This window comes from Erythrolamprus reginae, chromosome 1 (genome assembly GCF_031021105.1).
Source record: "Erythrolamprus reginae isolate rEryReg1 chromosome 1, rEryReg1.hap1, whole genome shotgun sequence".
NCBI classification, from domain to species: domain Eukaryota; kingdom Metazoa; phylum Chordata; class Lepidosauria; order Squamata; family Dipsadidae; genus Erythrolamprus; species Erythrolamprus reginae.
In genome coordinates, this window is record NC_091950.1 from 283,759,706 (window position 1) to 283,775,887 (window position 16,182).

Sequence of the window (16,182 nt, forward strand, 5' to 3'; positions counted from 1 at the left end):
CCTGATAGGAAAAATGGAGATGCGAATGCATGTATGCATCCCTGACGTGTGCACACACACGCCCGCATGAGATTCCGCTTCGGCACACGCTCAGGAAGCGAAACCTTGTGCAAGGACACTCACGCGCGAGAGATTTCATTGATTTTCAGTGGTTTTTTGCTTCCGCATATGCACAGAAGCCAAATATTGCATGGATGCCCATGCACACGCATACCAGACATGCACACGCATGTGCCAGTCACTGGGAGCATACCAGTGCAGCCAGCGACGAGGAGCCCTTCATTGAATCAGACCCTAAATAAATTAAAAGATATTTGCAGTTGCAAAAATTGTGAGAAATCAGGAACATCGCTTTTTTCATCACATTCCCTCATACTTCTAGCATTAACCATGAATCAAATATAATTATGAATTTCAATAGTGCTCAATAGTGTGTAATATAGTGAAGATTGTAACTGATATACACAGTGAAATAATTTTTGACTAGGAAAAAAGTCTATTACCTAGCTTACCAAATCATAAACGTTATTGGCATTTTGCCTGCAGTATGAGTGTCAGGCCAAAGCCATTTTAATTGGGGTCTTTGGCCTGCCACATTTTATGTCTACGGAGAGGGGCGGCATACAAATCTAATAAATAATAATAATAATAATAATAATAATAATAATAATAATAAGTATTCTTAGCTGTGGGAATTTGAAAGGGGCAGTTTCATGAGTGATACCTGCACGTAGCCATAACAAATTCCTTCTCTATGGTCAAGGTCATCCTTTGCCTTCGCACTTCAGCACCTGCATGGAAGGAGATGGGCGTTGCTGCCAAGTTGGCAGATAAAAATTGGTCAATGTGATGGACTTGGGGTGTGAGGCAAGGACGTGAACTTTCAACTGGGTGGAGAAAGTCCTGGACTTCAGATTCGGGTTTGTTCCAGATGTGCCAACATTGGTCTGCTTATAAATTGGAACTTTGAGGAATACTTTGCCTTGGACTCTGATATAGTTTTGGATGCTATTTGGAACGCTGATACTGAGATTTTGGTGCTCTTTCAAAAATTATGCAAGATATCAGATAAGAAAACCAAAATCCCACAACTTTCAAATCAGTAAAATTTCAGACAGTAAAATAATCAGGCATTTTTCATTAGTGTGGATATTGTAGACACCAACTAAGGAGTATCATAGATGTCATGACACTCATTGGAAATAGCTATGTCTAGATTTTACAAATAAAAGGAAAGCCTGGTATAAAAAAAACCCTGTAGCTTTTTGTATGGCACATTGATAAGTTGGTTGAGAGGTGTGAGTAGATAGAATTCACTTTTGTTTTCTTTTTAAAAAAAAGCTTCCTCCACACAAATGGCTTTATACTATGCCATAAGAAGAGCCAGGGTGGCGCAGCAGGTAGAGTGCTGTACTGTAGGCCACTGAAGCTGACTGTAGATCTGAAGGTCAGCGGTTCAAATCTCATCACCGGCTCAAGGTTGACTCAGCCTTCCATCCTTCTGAGGTGGGTAAAATGAGGACCCGGATTGTGGGAGCAGTAGGCTGGCTCTGTTAAGAAGTGCTATTGCTAACATGTTGTAAGCCGCCCTGAGTCTAAGGAGAAGGGCGGCATAAAAATCAAATAAATAAATAATTGATGGAAACTAATACTTTTATCATTTCACCTAGATAATTTGGAAAGTTGTTTCCACTAGATCAGGAGTCAGCAACCTTAAATACCAAGAGAGCCATTTGGATCTGTTTCCCACAGAAAAAAAAGCACCAGGAGCCACAAAACTCTTCCCGTGCCTGACTATTTCCTGAGCGGCCACAAAGCTAGCATATGTTGTTGAATTTAAAATTCTGTTTTCTTCTGAAACTTTTTTTCCCCCTTGGATTTATCCATGGTTGGCCTACTGGGGGTCAAAAAGCTTCACAAATCGCACATTGGCAATTATGGTGCATATTTTGAACGACAGGGAGCTGCAGGTGAGGGATGAAACAACCACTTGTGCCTCCAGAGTTGTGGGTTGCTGACCCCTGCACTATATAAATATTGATTAACTAGTAAGTTTAATGATATAAGAGATTAAGCATTTACTTGATAGAAGGAATGAACTCACAACCTCTCCAAAGATTACCTTTGTGTTTCCATTATTCTCCACATTCTATAAAACTGATATTGCTCAAAAAACAGTAGCAATAGCAAGGAAAGCCTGCATAATAAGAAAATGGACCATGTAATTTCTCCCCAGACATTCCTTCTACAATGAACTTTGAACAAATTCCAAAATTAAGATCTTCTAAGCCCATAAGTAATTTTAATTTTAATTTAATTTAATTTATTAGATTTGTGAGCTAAATACTGTAGTTCAGTTAAGCTAACAATGTGGGTTTTGTCTGGAATTCTGTGTGGTTGCTATCTTCTTTGTATTCCTTTTTTTTTAAAAAATAAAGATTTAACAATTGACTTAGTAAGGAAAATTCTTATTAAAGGTTTCCTCGCCTACAAAACTGCATTGTTACATGTCTACCTTTTTTTGTTTTTGGATTGCACAAACTTTGTAATGGGTATACAGTATTTCAAGTTTTTGAATTGGATGATTCAAAGCATCTTCCTTTTTGTTTTTCCTGGGATTTGGCTTAAGTGAAAAATGTATAATGAAGGACTAAGCATTCTGTGCTAGACAACTTTTGCCAGACCCATCCTCGAATACAGCTCATCTGTTTGGAACCCATATCATATCTCAGACATTAACACCCTTGAAAATGTCCAAAGATACTTCACCAGAAGAGCCCTTCACTCCTCCACTCGAAATAGAATACCCTATAAGACTAGACTTTCAATCCTGGGCCTAGAAAGTTTAGAACTAAGACGCCTTAAACAAGATCTAAGTATTGCCCACAAGATCAAATGCTGCAACGTCCTGCCTGTCGGCGACTACTTCAGCTTCAACCACAACAACACAAGAGCACACAACAGTTTTAAACTTAATATTAACCGCTCCAAACATGACTGTAAAAATATGACTTCAGTAACCGAGTTGTTGAAGCGTGGAACTCATTACCAGACTCCATAGTGTCATCCCCAAACCCCCAACACTTTACCCTTAGATTATCTACGGTTGACCTCTCCAGATTCCTAAGAGGTCAGTAAGGGGCGAGTACAAGTGCACTAGAGTGCCTTCCGTCCCCTGTCCTATTGCGCTCCTATATCTCCTATACCTTTCTTCTATTCCTATATCTCTTCTATTCTTTCATTGATATGTTCTATTCCTATATCTTCTTTTCTATTATTTCTTGGATATATTTTACTATGAGTATCTCCTCTATAACCTTCATCATGTATTTTACTATGTGTATATAGATATATACCCATTAAACCCTCATTGTGTATTGGACAAAATAAATAAATAAATAAAAATAAATAAACTAGTATATGTTAGAGGTTCAGTTTAATCAGGCTATGCTTATGATTATTTTCTTTTGCTGTGAGAACATTCTGTGATTGAGGCAATAAATTATCCCTATTTCATTTCTACTTTAACATACCACAACAAAGATAATACTGTAGAAAAGATCTCCAAATCTCTTCATTAAAGAAGATGTTACAAAAAGAAATGGGAAACAGCAGAGAGAGGAAACAAACAAACAAACAAAGCCGGTTGATTGATACTAAAATTGTGAACTCTAAACAATCGCAAAGCCTGACATAGTGGAAAATGAGGAATAAACTCAATTAGTATAAACAGTCCCCAGATGATTATAATATGCCAATATTATCTTACTACAACAGATGGAGCTATGGATACTGTGATGAGATTTCTACCCCCTTTAGTAAGTAGTAATGATACAGATTAAGCTCTTTTCCCAACTAGGAGCCACAGGATCCATTACTACGTGTTATACTCAAAATATCACGGAAGAATATTTTTTTAAAAAACCAAACTAGCACTCTTCTAATGAAAGCCAATGCAAAGTTCCACTATTGTTATATGGCTTACCAGCTACTATTATGTCTAATAATTTATTTCCTTTAGTTCTTAGCAAAAACTAGAAATGGGAAATATATTCCTAGCTTCCTGCAGAATTTTTATAAGCACCACATGAGATCACAAGATATTCCAGAACAACTAGACTGAAGAATAGAAAGTCGGCCAATGTTGTTATTGGAATAACAAGGATTTAACCGATGTTTTATGGGACCATAATATTATGGGTGCAAAGAGGTTAATGGAAAAATATTTGTTAGACTTTCAAATCATTACTGCAGTGTGGTAGTAAACCCAAAAACTCCTCTCCCTCTAGGTCCTCAGTGCAGGATTAATTTTTATATTCAACTCTTATTACAATAGTACTCTATGAAGATCCAGATGCTGCTTTTACATTCGCAACATCTATGGGGGGGAAAGCCAAACCTAATGGTATCCACTCCACCATATTTTCTGCAACTCACAGAATCCTTGGAAGAGGGAAAGGTCACCTGATTGGGCAGGTGGAGGGAAATGTGTTGCCATGGGCAACATGGCAAAGAGAATGATAAATTATAGCACCCTCCCCCCCCAAAAAAAACCTGAATCTAATCCCTATGAAAATGTTTTCCTAGGTATCTACAAATTATGTCTTGCTGTAAAATAAAACACATAAATTACAATGCTTCTAACTTATTTTGTTAAAGCATCCTCATGAGATCAAATGACATTTATCTGTTTCACAGTAAAGAGCAAACAGTAAGGCAGATATAATTGCCACATTTTGTAGGATTCCTGTCTAGTTTTGTCTTCAGAAAATCATATTCAATTACACACACAAACGTACATCCACAAAGGCACATATTACATTTATGAGAAATATTATTCTCGGAAATACTAACTTTCTGGTATAATCAGATTGTAGATGTGACATCAAAATATAATACAAATGTATACAATTAAATAACTTAATTTATGATATTCTATGAACAAAAACGCCATATAAGTTAACATATAACACAATTTATTTTAATGACTAGAATTCTATATGAATACAGAAATATATGAAGAATTTGACAAGAATTTGTTAAATGAAAAATGTTCTATCATGGTGTTTCTTAATTATGAATCCTAGTTCACCCAATGTGAAGGTAGATAATAATATTTATATATAATTGTGCTGGATTTGAAATGCATTCATTGTACATTTATTTTATTTATTTATTTATTGGATTTGTATGCCGTCCCTCTCCGCAGACTCGGAGTAACAAAACAGCACATGCGACTTCTGATCAGGCTAAGGACCTATCTTAATCATTAAGTACTGTACCTTGAAAACTGAGTCTCATTCATGAAATCATTATTTTCACTTTAATTAATTACATTTTAATTAATTTGAATTTAATTTCAGAACACAGTTTGAAGGGCAGCTGTGTACAGTTTGAACTCAAAACTGAAAATAATATGCAAAAGATTCTTTAGAAAAACATTAGCGTAATAGCATTTAAAAGGGATAGGCGGCCAATAATCTGAATATTTTTAAAATATATAATACCAGCGCAGAAACTTTAGTAGAAATAACTAAATAAAAAAATTTGCTACTCTCTTTTGGTTTTAGGAATTCAGCTGGTCTATCTAGTCCAGCACATGTGGCCCAATAAAGATTTATCTATAGACATCCCTCAAGAGTTGTTCATGGACCAAATCCAGACAGCTTTTAAAAATCAAACCTGCTTTATGCTCACATTAATAATCTCCATGTGCAATTCTTTTGTGTTGAAATCAAAGTAGTTGAAACATATTTGCATCTATACAAATCTTTTCTAGATCTCTGTCTTTTGTTATGATTATTTGACTACAAATCAAACCTTCTAATAAATGTATCAACAATGGCTTTTGGGTGGGGGGACACCTTTAATTTCTGTGTATCTTCGAAAGATACAAGGAATACATCCTAATTACACTGATGCATTTCAAATGTATACAGAACTGTATAGCTATAACTTTGTGAAATGTCAAGACTCAATCAATATGTTTGAATTATGGTACTTAATGACGTTTCACTCTAAGCCATTTTTTCATTTAGTCATGATTTCTTGAATCATTCACAATTGGATGGATGCATCTAAGTCTCATGGTTTCTAAGGCGGAAATAGCAAAGTTTAATGTACTAAAGCAAAACCAAAGCAAATTGCTTAATTTAGAATGATGCACAAATGCTTATGAGAAGTACATTCCTTTCTTCCCTTCCCCCTCCTCCCTTCCCTTCCCAGAAGGCATGTAAGTGGCTGCTACTTGATAAGGAAGGGAGCAAAATGTACAAGTGACCAGTGCAGTGTGAGTACAGAGGGACCAGCAAAGAATCCACAGATGGCGGAAACTTGCTAGTCTGCCAAATTTCTCACTGACTTTCTCCCTGCAGGCTTCCTAGGCAAGAAGTTGCACATCCAAAACCAGCAGACAGGAAGTAGAAGTGCAAGGTGGGGGAAGGTGCAAGACAATGTACAGAGACTGGCAAAGGGTGTACAGTGGTACTTCTACTTATGGACTTAATTGGTTCCGTGACCAGGTTCTTAAGTAGAAAGGTTTGTGAGAAGAAGTAATTTTTCCCATAGGAATTAATGTAAAAGCAAAGAATGTGTGCGATTGGGGAAGGAGATTCCTAGAGAGGCCCCATGGAGGCTTCTCCCTGCCTTTTCCGGCCCTGTTTCCTCCCAGGAGATTCCTAGAGAGGCCCCACGGAGGCTTCTTCCTGCCTTTTCCGGTTTGTTTGTTTGTTTGTTTGTTTGTTTGTTTGTTTGTTTGTTTGTTTGTTTGTTTGTTTGTTTGTTTGTTTGATTGATTGGATTTGTATGCCGCCCCTCTCCGGAGACTCGGGGCGGCTAACAGCAATAATAAGACAGCATACAATAATAATCCAATAATAAAAACTATTAAAAACCCATTAATATAAAAACCAAACATACATACAGACATACCATGCATAAAATTGTAAAGGACTAGGGGGAAAGAGTATCTCAATTCCCCCATGCCTGGCGGCAGAGGTGGGTTTTAAGTAGCTTACGAAAGGCAAGAAGTTTGATTTAGTTGAAGTTATATTCTGTTTTTTAAGGGTTCCCTTTATTTATTTTTTTAACAGTGTAGATTACAATCTATACGGAACCCATAAGAAGGAACATGGGAATTCTGTCACCAATTTCTTTGGGAGGCATGAAAGATACATTACAGAATCTTGAAAACATTCTTGAAAAGAAGCTTGGAAAAAAATCTGGATTCACCACAAATCCTTCTAGATCTATTTTTATTACTGGAACTCTAAACATCAATATTATGGACTGATAAGCATCACAATTAGAGTACTGCCTCCAGTTTTGGTCACCACGCTACAAAAAAGACATTGAAACTCTGGAGAAAGTGCAGAAGACAGCAACCAGGATGATAAAGGGACTGGAAACTAAAACATATGAAGAGCGGTTGCAGGAACTGAGCATGGCGGAGAGAAGGACCAGAGTTGACATGATAGCAGTGTTCCAATACTTGAGGAGCTACCATAGAGAAGAGGGGATCAGGCTGTTTTCCAAAGCACCAATCAAGGAATAATGGACGGAAGCTGACCAAATAGGGATTCAACCTGGAAATACCTTCTGACAGTGAAAGCGAACCAGTGGAACAGTTTGTCTGCAGAGATTGTGAGAGCTTGGACACTTGAGACCATAGTTCCCTCTAAGCTGAGCAATGAGCAATCGCTCACTTAAAAATCATCATCAACTCAGAGTTTTCCAAACCTGCCCAGAAGCCGAGAGGGAAATTTTATTATTATTTCTGTGTCGCCCAGTCCCGAAGGGACTGTCGCTCAGACACTATACTTTTCCGCCCACCCCCAAAAAAATTTAGAGAGAACACTGCTTGAGACTGGACTGCCATTTCTATGAAATGGTGTAGGGATTCCTGCGGGGGTTGGACACTAGATTACCTACAAGGTCCCTTCCAACTCTAATAATAATATAATTTCCGTCTAGAAATGATTAACATTTCACTATATTCAGCTATAAGTACCTACATTCCTCTCAAATTGCATAATTGAAATGCATGTTTCCACCACTTCTAAATTAAGTAATTTGAAAAGTAGAAGTATCTCTTCACCTCACTAACAAGAGAGGGGTGACATACAAATCCAATAAATAAAATTTTTTTAAAAATTTAAAAATAGAATTTTGTGATGGTCAGAAGTGAAAGCCATGAGACAAGCAAAAAACAAAACAACATTCCCACTAGGGGATTTCAGGGAATTGATAGGGCACCTTTCTTTTAAATAATTTAAGATTCTTTAAAAGAATTTAAGATTATATCATTGCTCTGCCTCTCCAATATTATCCTCACAATATGATACATGTCGTTTTTATTCCAAAAGAACAAAGATTGTAGAATAAAAGACTACATGGGCAACAGTTGAAGTACACCACTGCTAATCACTAGTATTCTGTAAAAGCAGTTTGCAGACAGCTGATCATCTAATTGCTAGTTACAAGACAGACTAGGTTGCCCAGTTAATTTTGTGGCAGACCAGGGATTTATAAAGGAGGAGGAAATAATATACTGTATATTGCTGATGTACAAATAACAACTTTTATGGTATTAAAATTCACTAGGAGTTCCCATGGCTCTCTTCCAGTTTTCATGCCAGGTTCAGTATGATGCTAACCTACTTTTAGCATTATTTCATCTTACATATCAATAATGTCTGTTACAAATAAAAATTCATGTGATTAAATGGTATCATATGATTTAGTTGGGTTGACAATATAATGAATGATTTGAATTCTGTTGCACTGAATCCACCTTAGAGAAAAGAAAAAGAAACCACCATCAAGAGATAATTGCAGCATCTGTCACTCCTGGCTGACACATTAGAAATAGGTACCCCAAAGGAAAACGCTACTGACAGATCAGAGCAGAAGTTCAAGGATGATTCAGAAATGCTGATTCATTGTTTGTTGCTAAGGTTTCCATGAAGCTTTTAATCAAAGAAGCATTTGAATGCAGGGTGGGTCAGGTGCAAATCTTAACACAAACAGATCATCTTCAATATATGAGATCAATTAGGACTGGAATTTCCATCACTAAGCAATTCTGTGGTAAGGGAAGAATGAATCAGTTAGCAATGACAATCCTTGGAGTCCTGGTTGCTGTAACTGCATCCCAGAGTTATTAGGCTAGGCAGCTTCCTGCCAGTTTCCCCACTGAAGTCAATGGGAAAGCTGGTAGAAAACTGCAAGACCCAGGTGCACAGGCAGGTATAATAGCGGGGAAGGGAATAAGGATGTGTAGGAGGGTCAGGGAGAGTGCACAAAAGAAGCAGCAAGACATTTTCAAATATATTTGATTAGGACTATCCAATTCCAAATGACTCTGGGTGATTCACAATACATGCATGGCAGATGCAAAAAGCATCTCAATGGGTATAACTTCTAAGATATGGAAGTTTTTTGAGCCTTAGCTTCATGGTCTATAAACAAAGAAGAAACTAAAAATAAACAATACAAATATCTATAACAGAAAGGACTTTTTCCCCTGTTTTGCAGTATAGCTCCTAATGATGCTCAGGAAAATAATTTGCACATTAGTAAAAATTTTAAGGATCCTTGAAAAGTAAACATACCTCAATTTTCTATCTTTGGAACTAGGATTTCTGTTTCCAAATAAGAATGAGTCTTAATTATAATATTCCAGACTGACAGAAAATAAGTGGTGCATATGCCAATGACCTCCAAGGAAAATAAAAGGTTAAATATCATTTTCACAACATGTAATCAAAATAGCACCACCAAACTTTCCTGTTATTTCCACAAGGAAGTAGAGTTAGCCTTGAAAATGTTCTATTCAACTAATCTACTGATAGTTTGTTTGTCTATCTTCCTTTCTCTGCAAAAACACTTAGCCTCATACTTAAATTTTAGTTTTTGACTGAAAAGTATGAATGTTGTAAAGAGATTCAAAGATTAGGTTCCATTCTGCCAGATCGTTTGATGCTAAAGACCAGGCCTTTGCAAAATTTTTACAAAGTGACATTTATTCCTAAATTTAATGAGGGGCTACAAGTACATCTGGGTAGGGGTTCTCTTACGTTTCTTACTGGTGTACATTGCAATGTTTCAAACTCACATGCTCGCTACCCTCGCATGAGCACGCACATACCCTTGCATGATTTTACTTTCGTGTATGTTCAGAGAGCCGAATTTTTTTAAAAAAATACAAAAAAAGATGGCGGCACGCACGGACTGGGAAAGATAGCACTGCAGCCATTGTGCCAAAATTGTGTCATTGGCAGGCCAATACCAGAGCATGCGCACCAGAGGAAACCACCTCTGAAGTACATACTATCTTTTAAACTACTGTATATGCAAGCAAGATGGAAATATTCTCTTCACATTATCCTTACGGACTCACTATGGACACCTGCATCATCCATCCATCTACCCATAGATTTTAATCGATAATGTTCCAGTCCAGTTCTTGAGAAATAATTTCTCATTCCTATTCTTAATCCAATATCCCAACTGATAAAACAAATCATGTGAAGCAGAGTCAAATAAATTGGCTCTGTTTCAGGATGGATTCTAGGAATAAAACTAAAAAAAATAAAGGTAAGAACGTAATATTAATATAAATTCAATACACCAATATGTAATGATAAAATAAAATCAACCTTTCGCAAATGTTTTGCCTGGATGAACCCTTGAAATTATTTTCATATCTAGGTGAAACCTTACATGAAAATATCATAATATAATCACTACTACAATAATCTACAAAACTCATGTTTTACAACATATATAACAGCAAAGTGGCAGCTGGCAGCTGAGTCACACCACATAAAAATTCCCACCACTATGAGAGGCAACAGTGCAGTAAGAGAAGTTCAAAAATACATTTTTTTCCCATCACACTCTCTCTTGGAAGCCCTAGTAATCTCTCATGAAACCCCAGTGAGAAAGGCTAGATATGATTAATGACATTCTTCCATTGCCAAATGAAAATATAGTACTTTCTCTTCAGCACCTTTTGTAGCAACTAGTACAGATTTAAAATCCAACCTCCAAACTAAAAAAAGAGCTTTAAGAGAAAAGCAGGAAATAAAGATGAAGCACAAAGCGTAACTTCTCCCATTTTTCCCAGTTCACAGAGTTTGAGTTTGTTAAACTTGCTAATCTGAAACATTAGCTAGTCACTAGTGGTTCGATGTGTTATATAAGCATACTCAGTGGTTGCAATACATTAACAATACTATGCAATACATAGCATCCTTGCAATACATTAACAATTTGGTAACTCCTCTTTGTGAAATATTGTTTTTCAATATTCTTTTTAAGCAGAAATATGCTTAAATATTGATAAAGCTAAGTACAGAGGAAAGGGATAAAGTTGACTAAATGATCATATATAACAGGGTATGCTCCATATTATTTAATTTATAGTACCTGTAACATCTTACCACTACAGACACACCTTATTATCACAGCAGGTGGCAGCATCTACCTGACCTTGTTGTCTAATCTGAGAAAAGTTGAGTCAGACTTGGATGTGACTTAGAAACAAGACTACTATACAGAAAATCCAAGGGCTCTATGTAAATTAGATTGAAAATGTTTTTTTAATACAGTGCAAAAATGTGCCCATATTTTTCTCAAGCAAACATGTCCAGGTATTCATTAATAGCCAAATTAAACATAATTGTTTCCATTGTTATGTTAGATTTTATTTACTTACTTACTTACTTACTTACTTACTTACTTACTTACTTACTTACTTACTTACTTATTTTCTTACTTACTTACTTACGAAATATATAAGGTGTCCCAGTTCTGAGTGATATACAGTAAAAACTATTATACAATATATTTTTAAAAATCCTAAATTCCATTAAAAGATGGAAAAGTACAAACTATGGGAAGAGCAGTGGTGAAAATTATATCCAAATTACTGCCATTTGAGCAAAAAAGCTGAAAGAAGCTAGTTGCACAATAACAGAGGTTTCATTTTCATTATTCTAACATAATAGAAGGTGACTTGAATTTTTCCTCATCAACGTGACTGCAGTCCTGATTACTTCTTCCAGAAATAATTCCTATTAAATAAAATGGGAAATCATTTATTCTGAGGAAATCCTTGTTTTGCTTTCTACATGAAAGAAGCCCCAACCAAGGGTTTTATCATATCTTTGATGGACCAAGTATTTTTATCAACATTCTACATCCTGGGCTTGTGAATATTAACTAGCTGTTTCAATTTTTAAAACAGTCTGTCTGTCTTTATCAATTGTTTCTGTCTTTATCAATTGTAAATTGTGGGATATGGGAGAGGAAGGGGATATTGATTAACCTATTACGGTAAGTATTATTGCCTGTCTCATAAACTGTATAAGGCTTGTTGTTATACCAAAGGGCATTATTATTATTAATAATAATAATAATAATAATAATAGTAATAATAATAATAATAATAATTTTTATTATTCCTCAGTTCCTGCTCCCAAAAACAAAAATTTAAAAATATAGCAACTTCCACGTGGATCCTAAGGTCAATGTGAATTTAGCCAATTCAACAGGGCTTTAGCCTTCTTTCTGTAAATTTCACCTTCATCCCATATTAAGTACCTTTTTTTTATTGCACTGCATTCCATCCTAGACCTCTTTGTGACCTTATCCACAGTCTGGTAGTTTAGCTCTAATCAAATGAAGCACAATGGAGAACAGTTGCTTGGATTGCTATAGCCAATTGAGGTAGTGTAGGGACAGACTTTTTTTAAAAAATGAAATAGTGCACCCTGACAGGCAAAATGAAACAGTACAACGTTTTCATGATAGAGACAATGCTTAATCTTTCTGGAAAAGTCAGATACAATAGAACCTATGGTCACAAGGCTTCTGGCCACTATCAAATCAGGTTCCAACCAAAAAATTCACTTTTTTTTTGTGGCCAATTTCCCCTTCAGACCATTGTTTTTTTTTTATAAGCACCAAATTTTCAAAATTAGGTTCAGGTCACAACCAAATCAGATTTTTGGAACAAATTATGGTTGTGACCAAAGGTTCTAATGTATTACAGATATTACAGATTACTAGAGTTGGAAGGGACCTTGTAGGTCATCTAGTCCAGTCCTCCACTCTAGCAGGAGTCCCTACACCATTTCAGACAAATGGCAGTCCAATCTCCTTTTGAAAATCTCCTTTTGAGTGTTGGAGTTCTCACAACCTTTGCAGGCAAGCTGTTTCCCTGGTTGATCACTCTCACAGTCAGTAAGTTTCCCCTTAGTATACTTGATAACAAAAAGCTAACTAAGGTTTGGTTTTTTGTGCACAGAATACACACACCAAAAAAGTACACACTGTAGACAACTAGTTCCCCTAATAAAACAATGTGGATGGGTGGTACAAGATTAAATTAAGAAGGTACACTGTGTAAGGTAACACAGGCATTCCTCGACTTACAAGAGTTTATTCACTGACCATTCAGTTACAACGGCACTGAAAAAAATGTGACTTCTGACTATTTTTCACATTTATGACCTTTGCAACATCCCCATGATCACGCGATCAAAATTCAGACCCTTGACAACTGGTTCATATTTATGATGATAATGATTATTATTATTAATTAGATTTGTATGCCGCCCCTCTCCGCAGACTCGGGGCGGCTCACAACAGTGATAAAACAATATACAGTAACAAATCTAACATTAAAAATCTAAACGCCCCATTATTTAAAAATCATACACACAAACATTCCATACATAAAACTACATAGGCAAGGGGAGATGTCTTAGTTCCCCCATGCCTGACGGCAAAGGTGGATTTTAAGGAGTTTACGAAAGGCAAGGAGGGTGGGGGCAATCTTAATCTCTGGGGGGAGCTGGTTCCAGTGTTGGGGCCGCCACAAAGAAAGCTCTTCCCCTGGGTCTCGCCAGCCGATATTGTTTAGTCGACGGGACCAGAAGGCCAATTCTGTGGGACCTAACCGACCGCTGGGATTCTTCTGGCAGAAGGCGCTCTCGAAGATATTCTGGTCTGGTGCCATGAAGGGCTTGCAATGATGGTTGCAATGTACCTGTTTTGCAACCTTCTAACCAGCAGTTAATGGGGAAACCAGATTCACTTAACAACTTGCAACAATTCACTTAATTTAGACTTATAATAACTTTGTCACTTTGAATGTACACTTATTTATTATTTATTTATTAAATTTAATGTGCTGCCCAACTCCAGAGGGACTCTGGGCGGCTTACTACAAACTATATAATTTGCATACATTAATATGAAACTGTGGCAAGAAAGGTCGGAAAATGAGGCAAAACTCATTTAACAAACGTCTCACTTAACAAGAAGAAATGTTGGGCTCATTTATAGTCGTAACTCGAAGACTACCTCTACTTTCTATTTACTACTACGGTACTAAGAGCTATTTAATAGCGCGCATTAACTTCCATCCTTTGGAACAACTTCACCTGATATTTTCAGCATTGCTTTTAAAAGTCCCGAAGCCGGCCAAAGCAGCCAGTCCCCCTTTCCATACTAGCCGCCTTCCTCTTGCACACCAAGTGTTATCTTGTGCTTTTTTTCTCCTCCACACACACACACGCTATACGCTCAACCCGGTGCAACTCCAACCGAGGCCGGCGTGGATGATCCTTGCCAAGAAGAGTGCAACCAATCGACGGAGCCTGGGTTCAAATTACTGGGGAAAGCGGCTTGTGGGGGGCCGCTTCATTGCTGCGCCGGGCGGCGGTAGTTGTTGTTTCTCTTTTAGCTGACAGGGCGAGCGCCGAGGCGGAGCCAGCCCGGAAAAAATACAAGCCGGCTCTGCTAAGCCAAAACACACACACGCACACACGCACACACACACACAAAAGCATGGAAAACTCTCCCTGCTATTGAAGCGCTGCTGGAAGCGAACTTGGCCTTTCCCGTTGCTGCCCCCCCCCCTCCAATGACAGCCGCTCGGCGGAGCGGCTTCCATTTACCCCCCCTGCCCGACCCGCGAACCTTGTTGAGGACCGGGTCGCGTAAAACATCGCAGCCCCTTTTGGTGGTCCACTTAGGTTTGCCATCGGCAGGTGTGCCGGCTTCCATGCTCGTGGTTGCTGCTGAGTAGGGGAGTCGCTGGTTGGGGCCGCAGTGGTCGGCGGATGAGACGCCTGTTGCCGGTGGTTGACGCTTATGGCTTATTGCTGAGGCGGCCGCCTCTTGGGAGGAGGAGGAGGAAGAGGGAGAAGGAACGGAGCTTCCCCAACTGCCTCCTCCTCCTCCGAGGTCAGTAGGCCATTGGGAGTCGCTGAGTCATTCCGGAGGAGTTGTTGGAAACAGTCGCGGAGGCGCTTCAGGTGTTTTCCCCGGCGGAGGGTATTAGCCGTGAGGGGTTGCAGGCAGATTCCCATCGATCCGGGTGGCATCGTTTTCCTTGCCCGCCCCTCTTAGGTTCACACCTGTGGCGCCCAGTCCTAAGGTGAAAAGGTAATTTGAAGTGAAATAAGCCCCTTGAGCAAATATTCAAGCGGGGTTGAGGACATGCTGGTGTATAAAAAGAATATTTACTTACTTACTTACTTACTTACTTACTTACTTACTTACTTACTTACTTACTTACTTACTTACTTACTTACTTACTTACTTACTTACTTACTTACTTACCTACCTACCCACCTAACTTACTTACTTACTTACTTACTTACTTACTTACCTTACTTACTTACTTTGACTTCTATGCTGCCCAATCTTGTAGGACTCAGGGCGGCTTACAACAATATAAAACAATACAATATAATAGGAAGAAGTCAATATTAATATTAAACACACTAAAATTATAAATTTTGAGTCCTTCGGAATTGGGCGGCATAGAAGTTGAATTAAATAAATAAATAAATAAACCATAAAATCCCACAATACACATGTACACTCAATCCAATGACCTAATTAATATACATACCTATCCAATCAATAAAATTTGGCCCTGAAAGATGGTAGCATTCATGGCCCCTGTAGTTACCGTAAATTAGTTAAGAATTACCATAATTTTAGGATAGGGAGACTAGGAAAGAACTGATCTTTTGCAAGCTGTCTTTTTGGTAATGACTGCAGAAACTCAAGAGATTGATTTTTTGCTATGTTGAGATGGGAAGCAAATTTAAAAAATATAGGCCCTAGATTTATGTCTTTAAAAACAAACTGCAAATGCTC

General features: G+C 37.7%; 1 protein-coding gene across 2 annotated transcripts in view; it reads right to left on the reverse strand.

The window, feature by feature from the left end:
- Positions 1-15,309, reverse strand: part of ME1 (malic enzyme 1) — a 140,444-nt gene extending 125,135 nt beyond the window's left edge. Inside the window, exon 1 of one of the 2 annotated variants that reach the window (XM_070733138.1) lies at positions 14,992-15,309. In XM_070733138.1, coding sequence (XP_070589239.1) covers positions 14,992-15,078 — 87 coding nt within the window. In that variant the 5' untranslated portion in view covers positions 15,079-15,309. Of the gene's footprint in view, positions 1-14,453; positions 14,877-14,991 lie in introns of those variants that run through there. The other variant, XM_070733139.1, reaches the window with a different exon arrangement.
- Between the last annotated feature and the right edge of the window lie 873 nt (positions 15,310-16,182).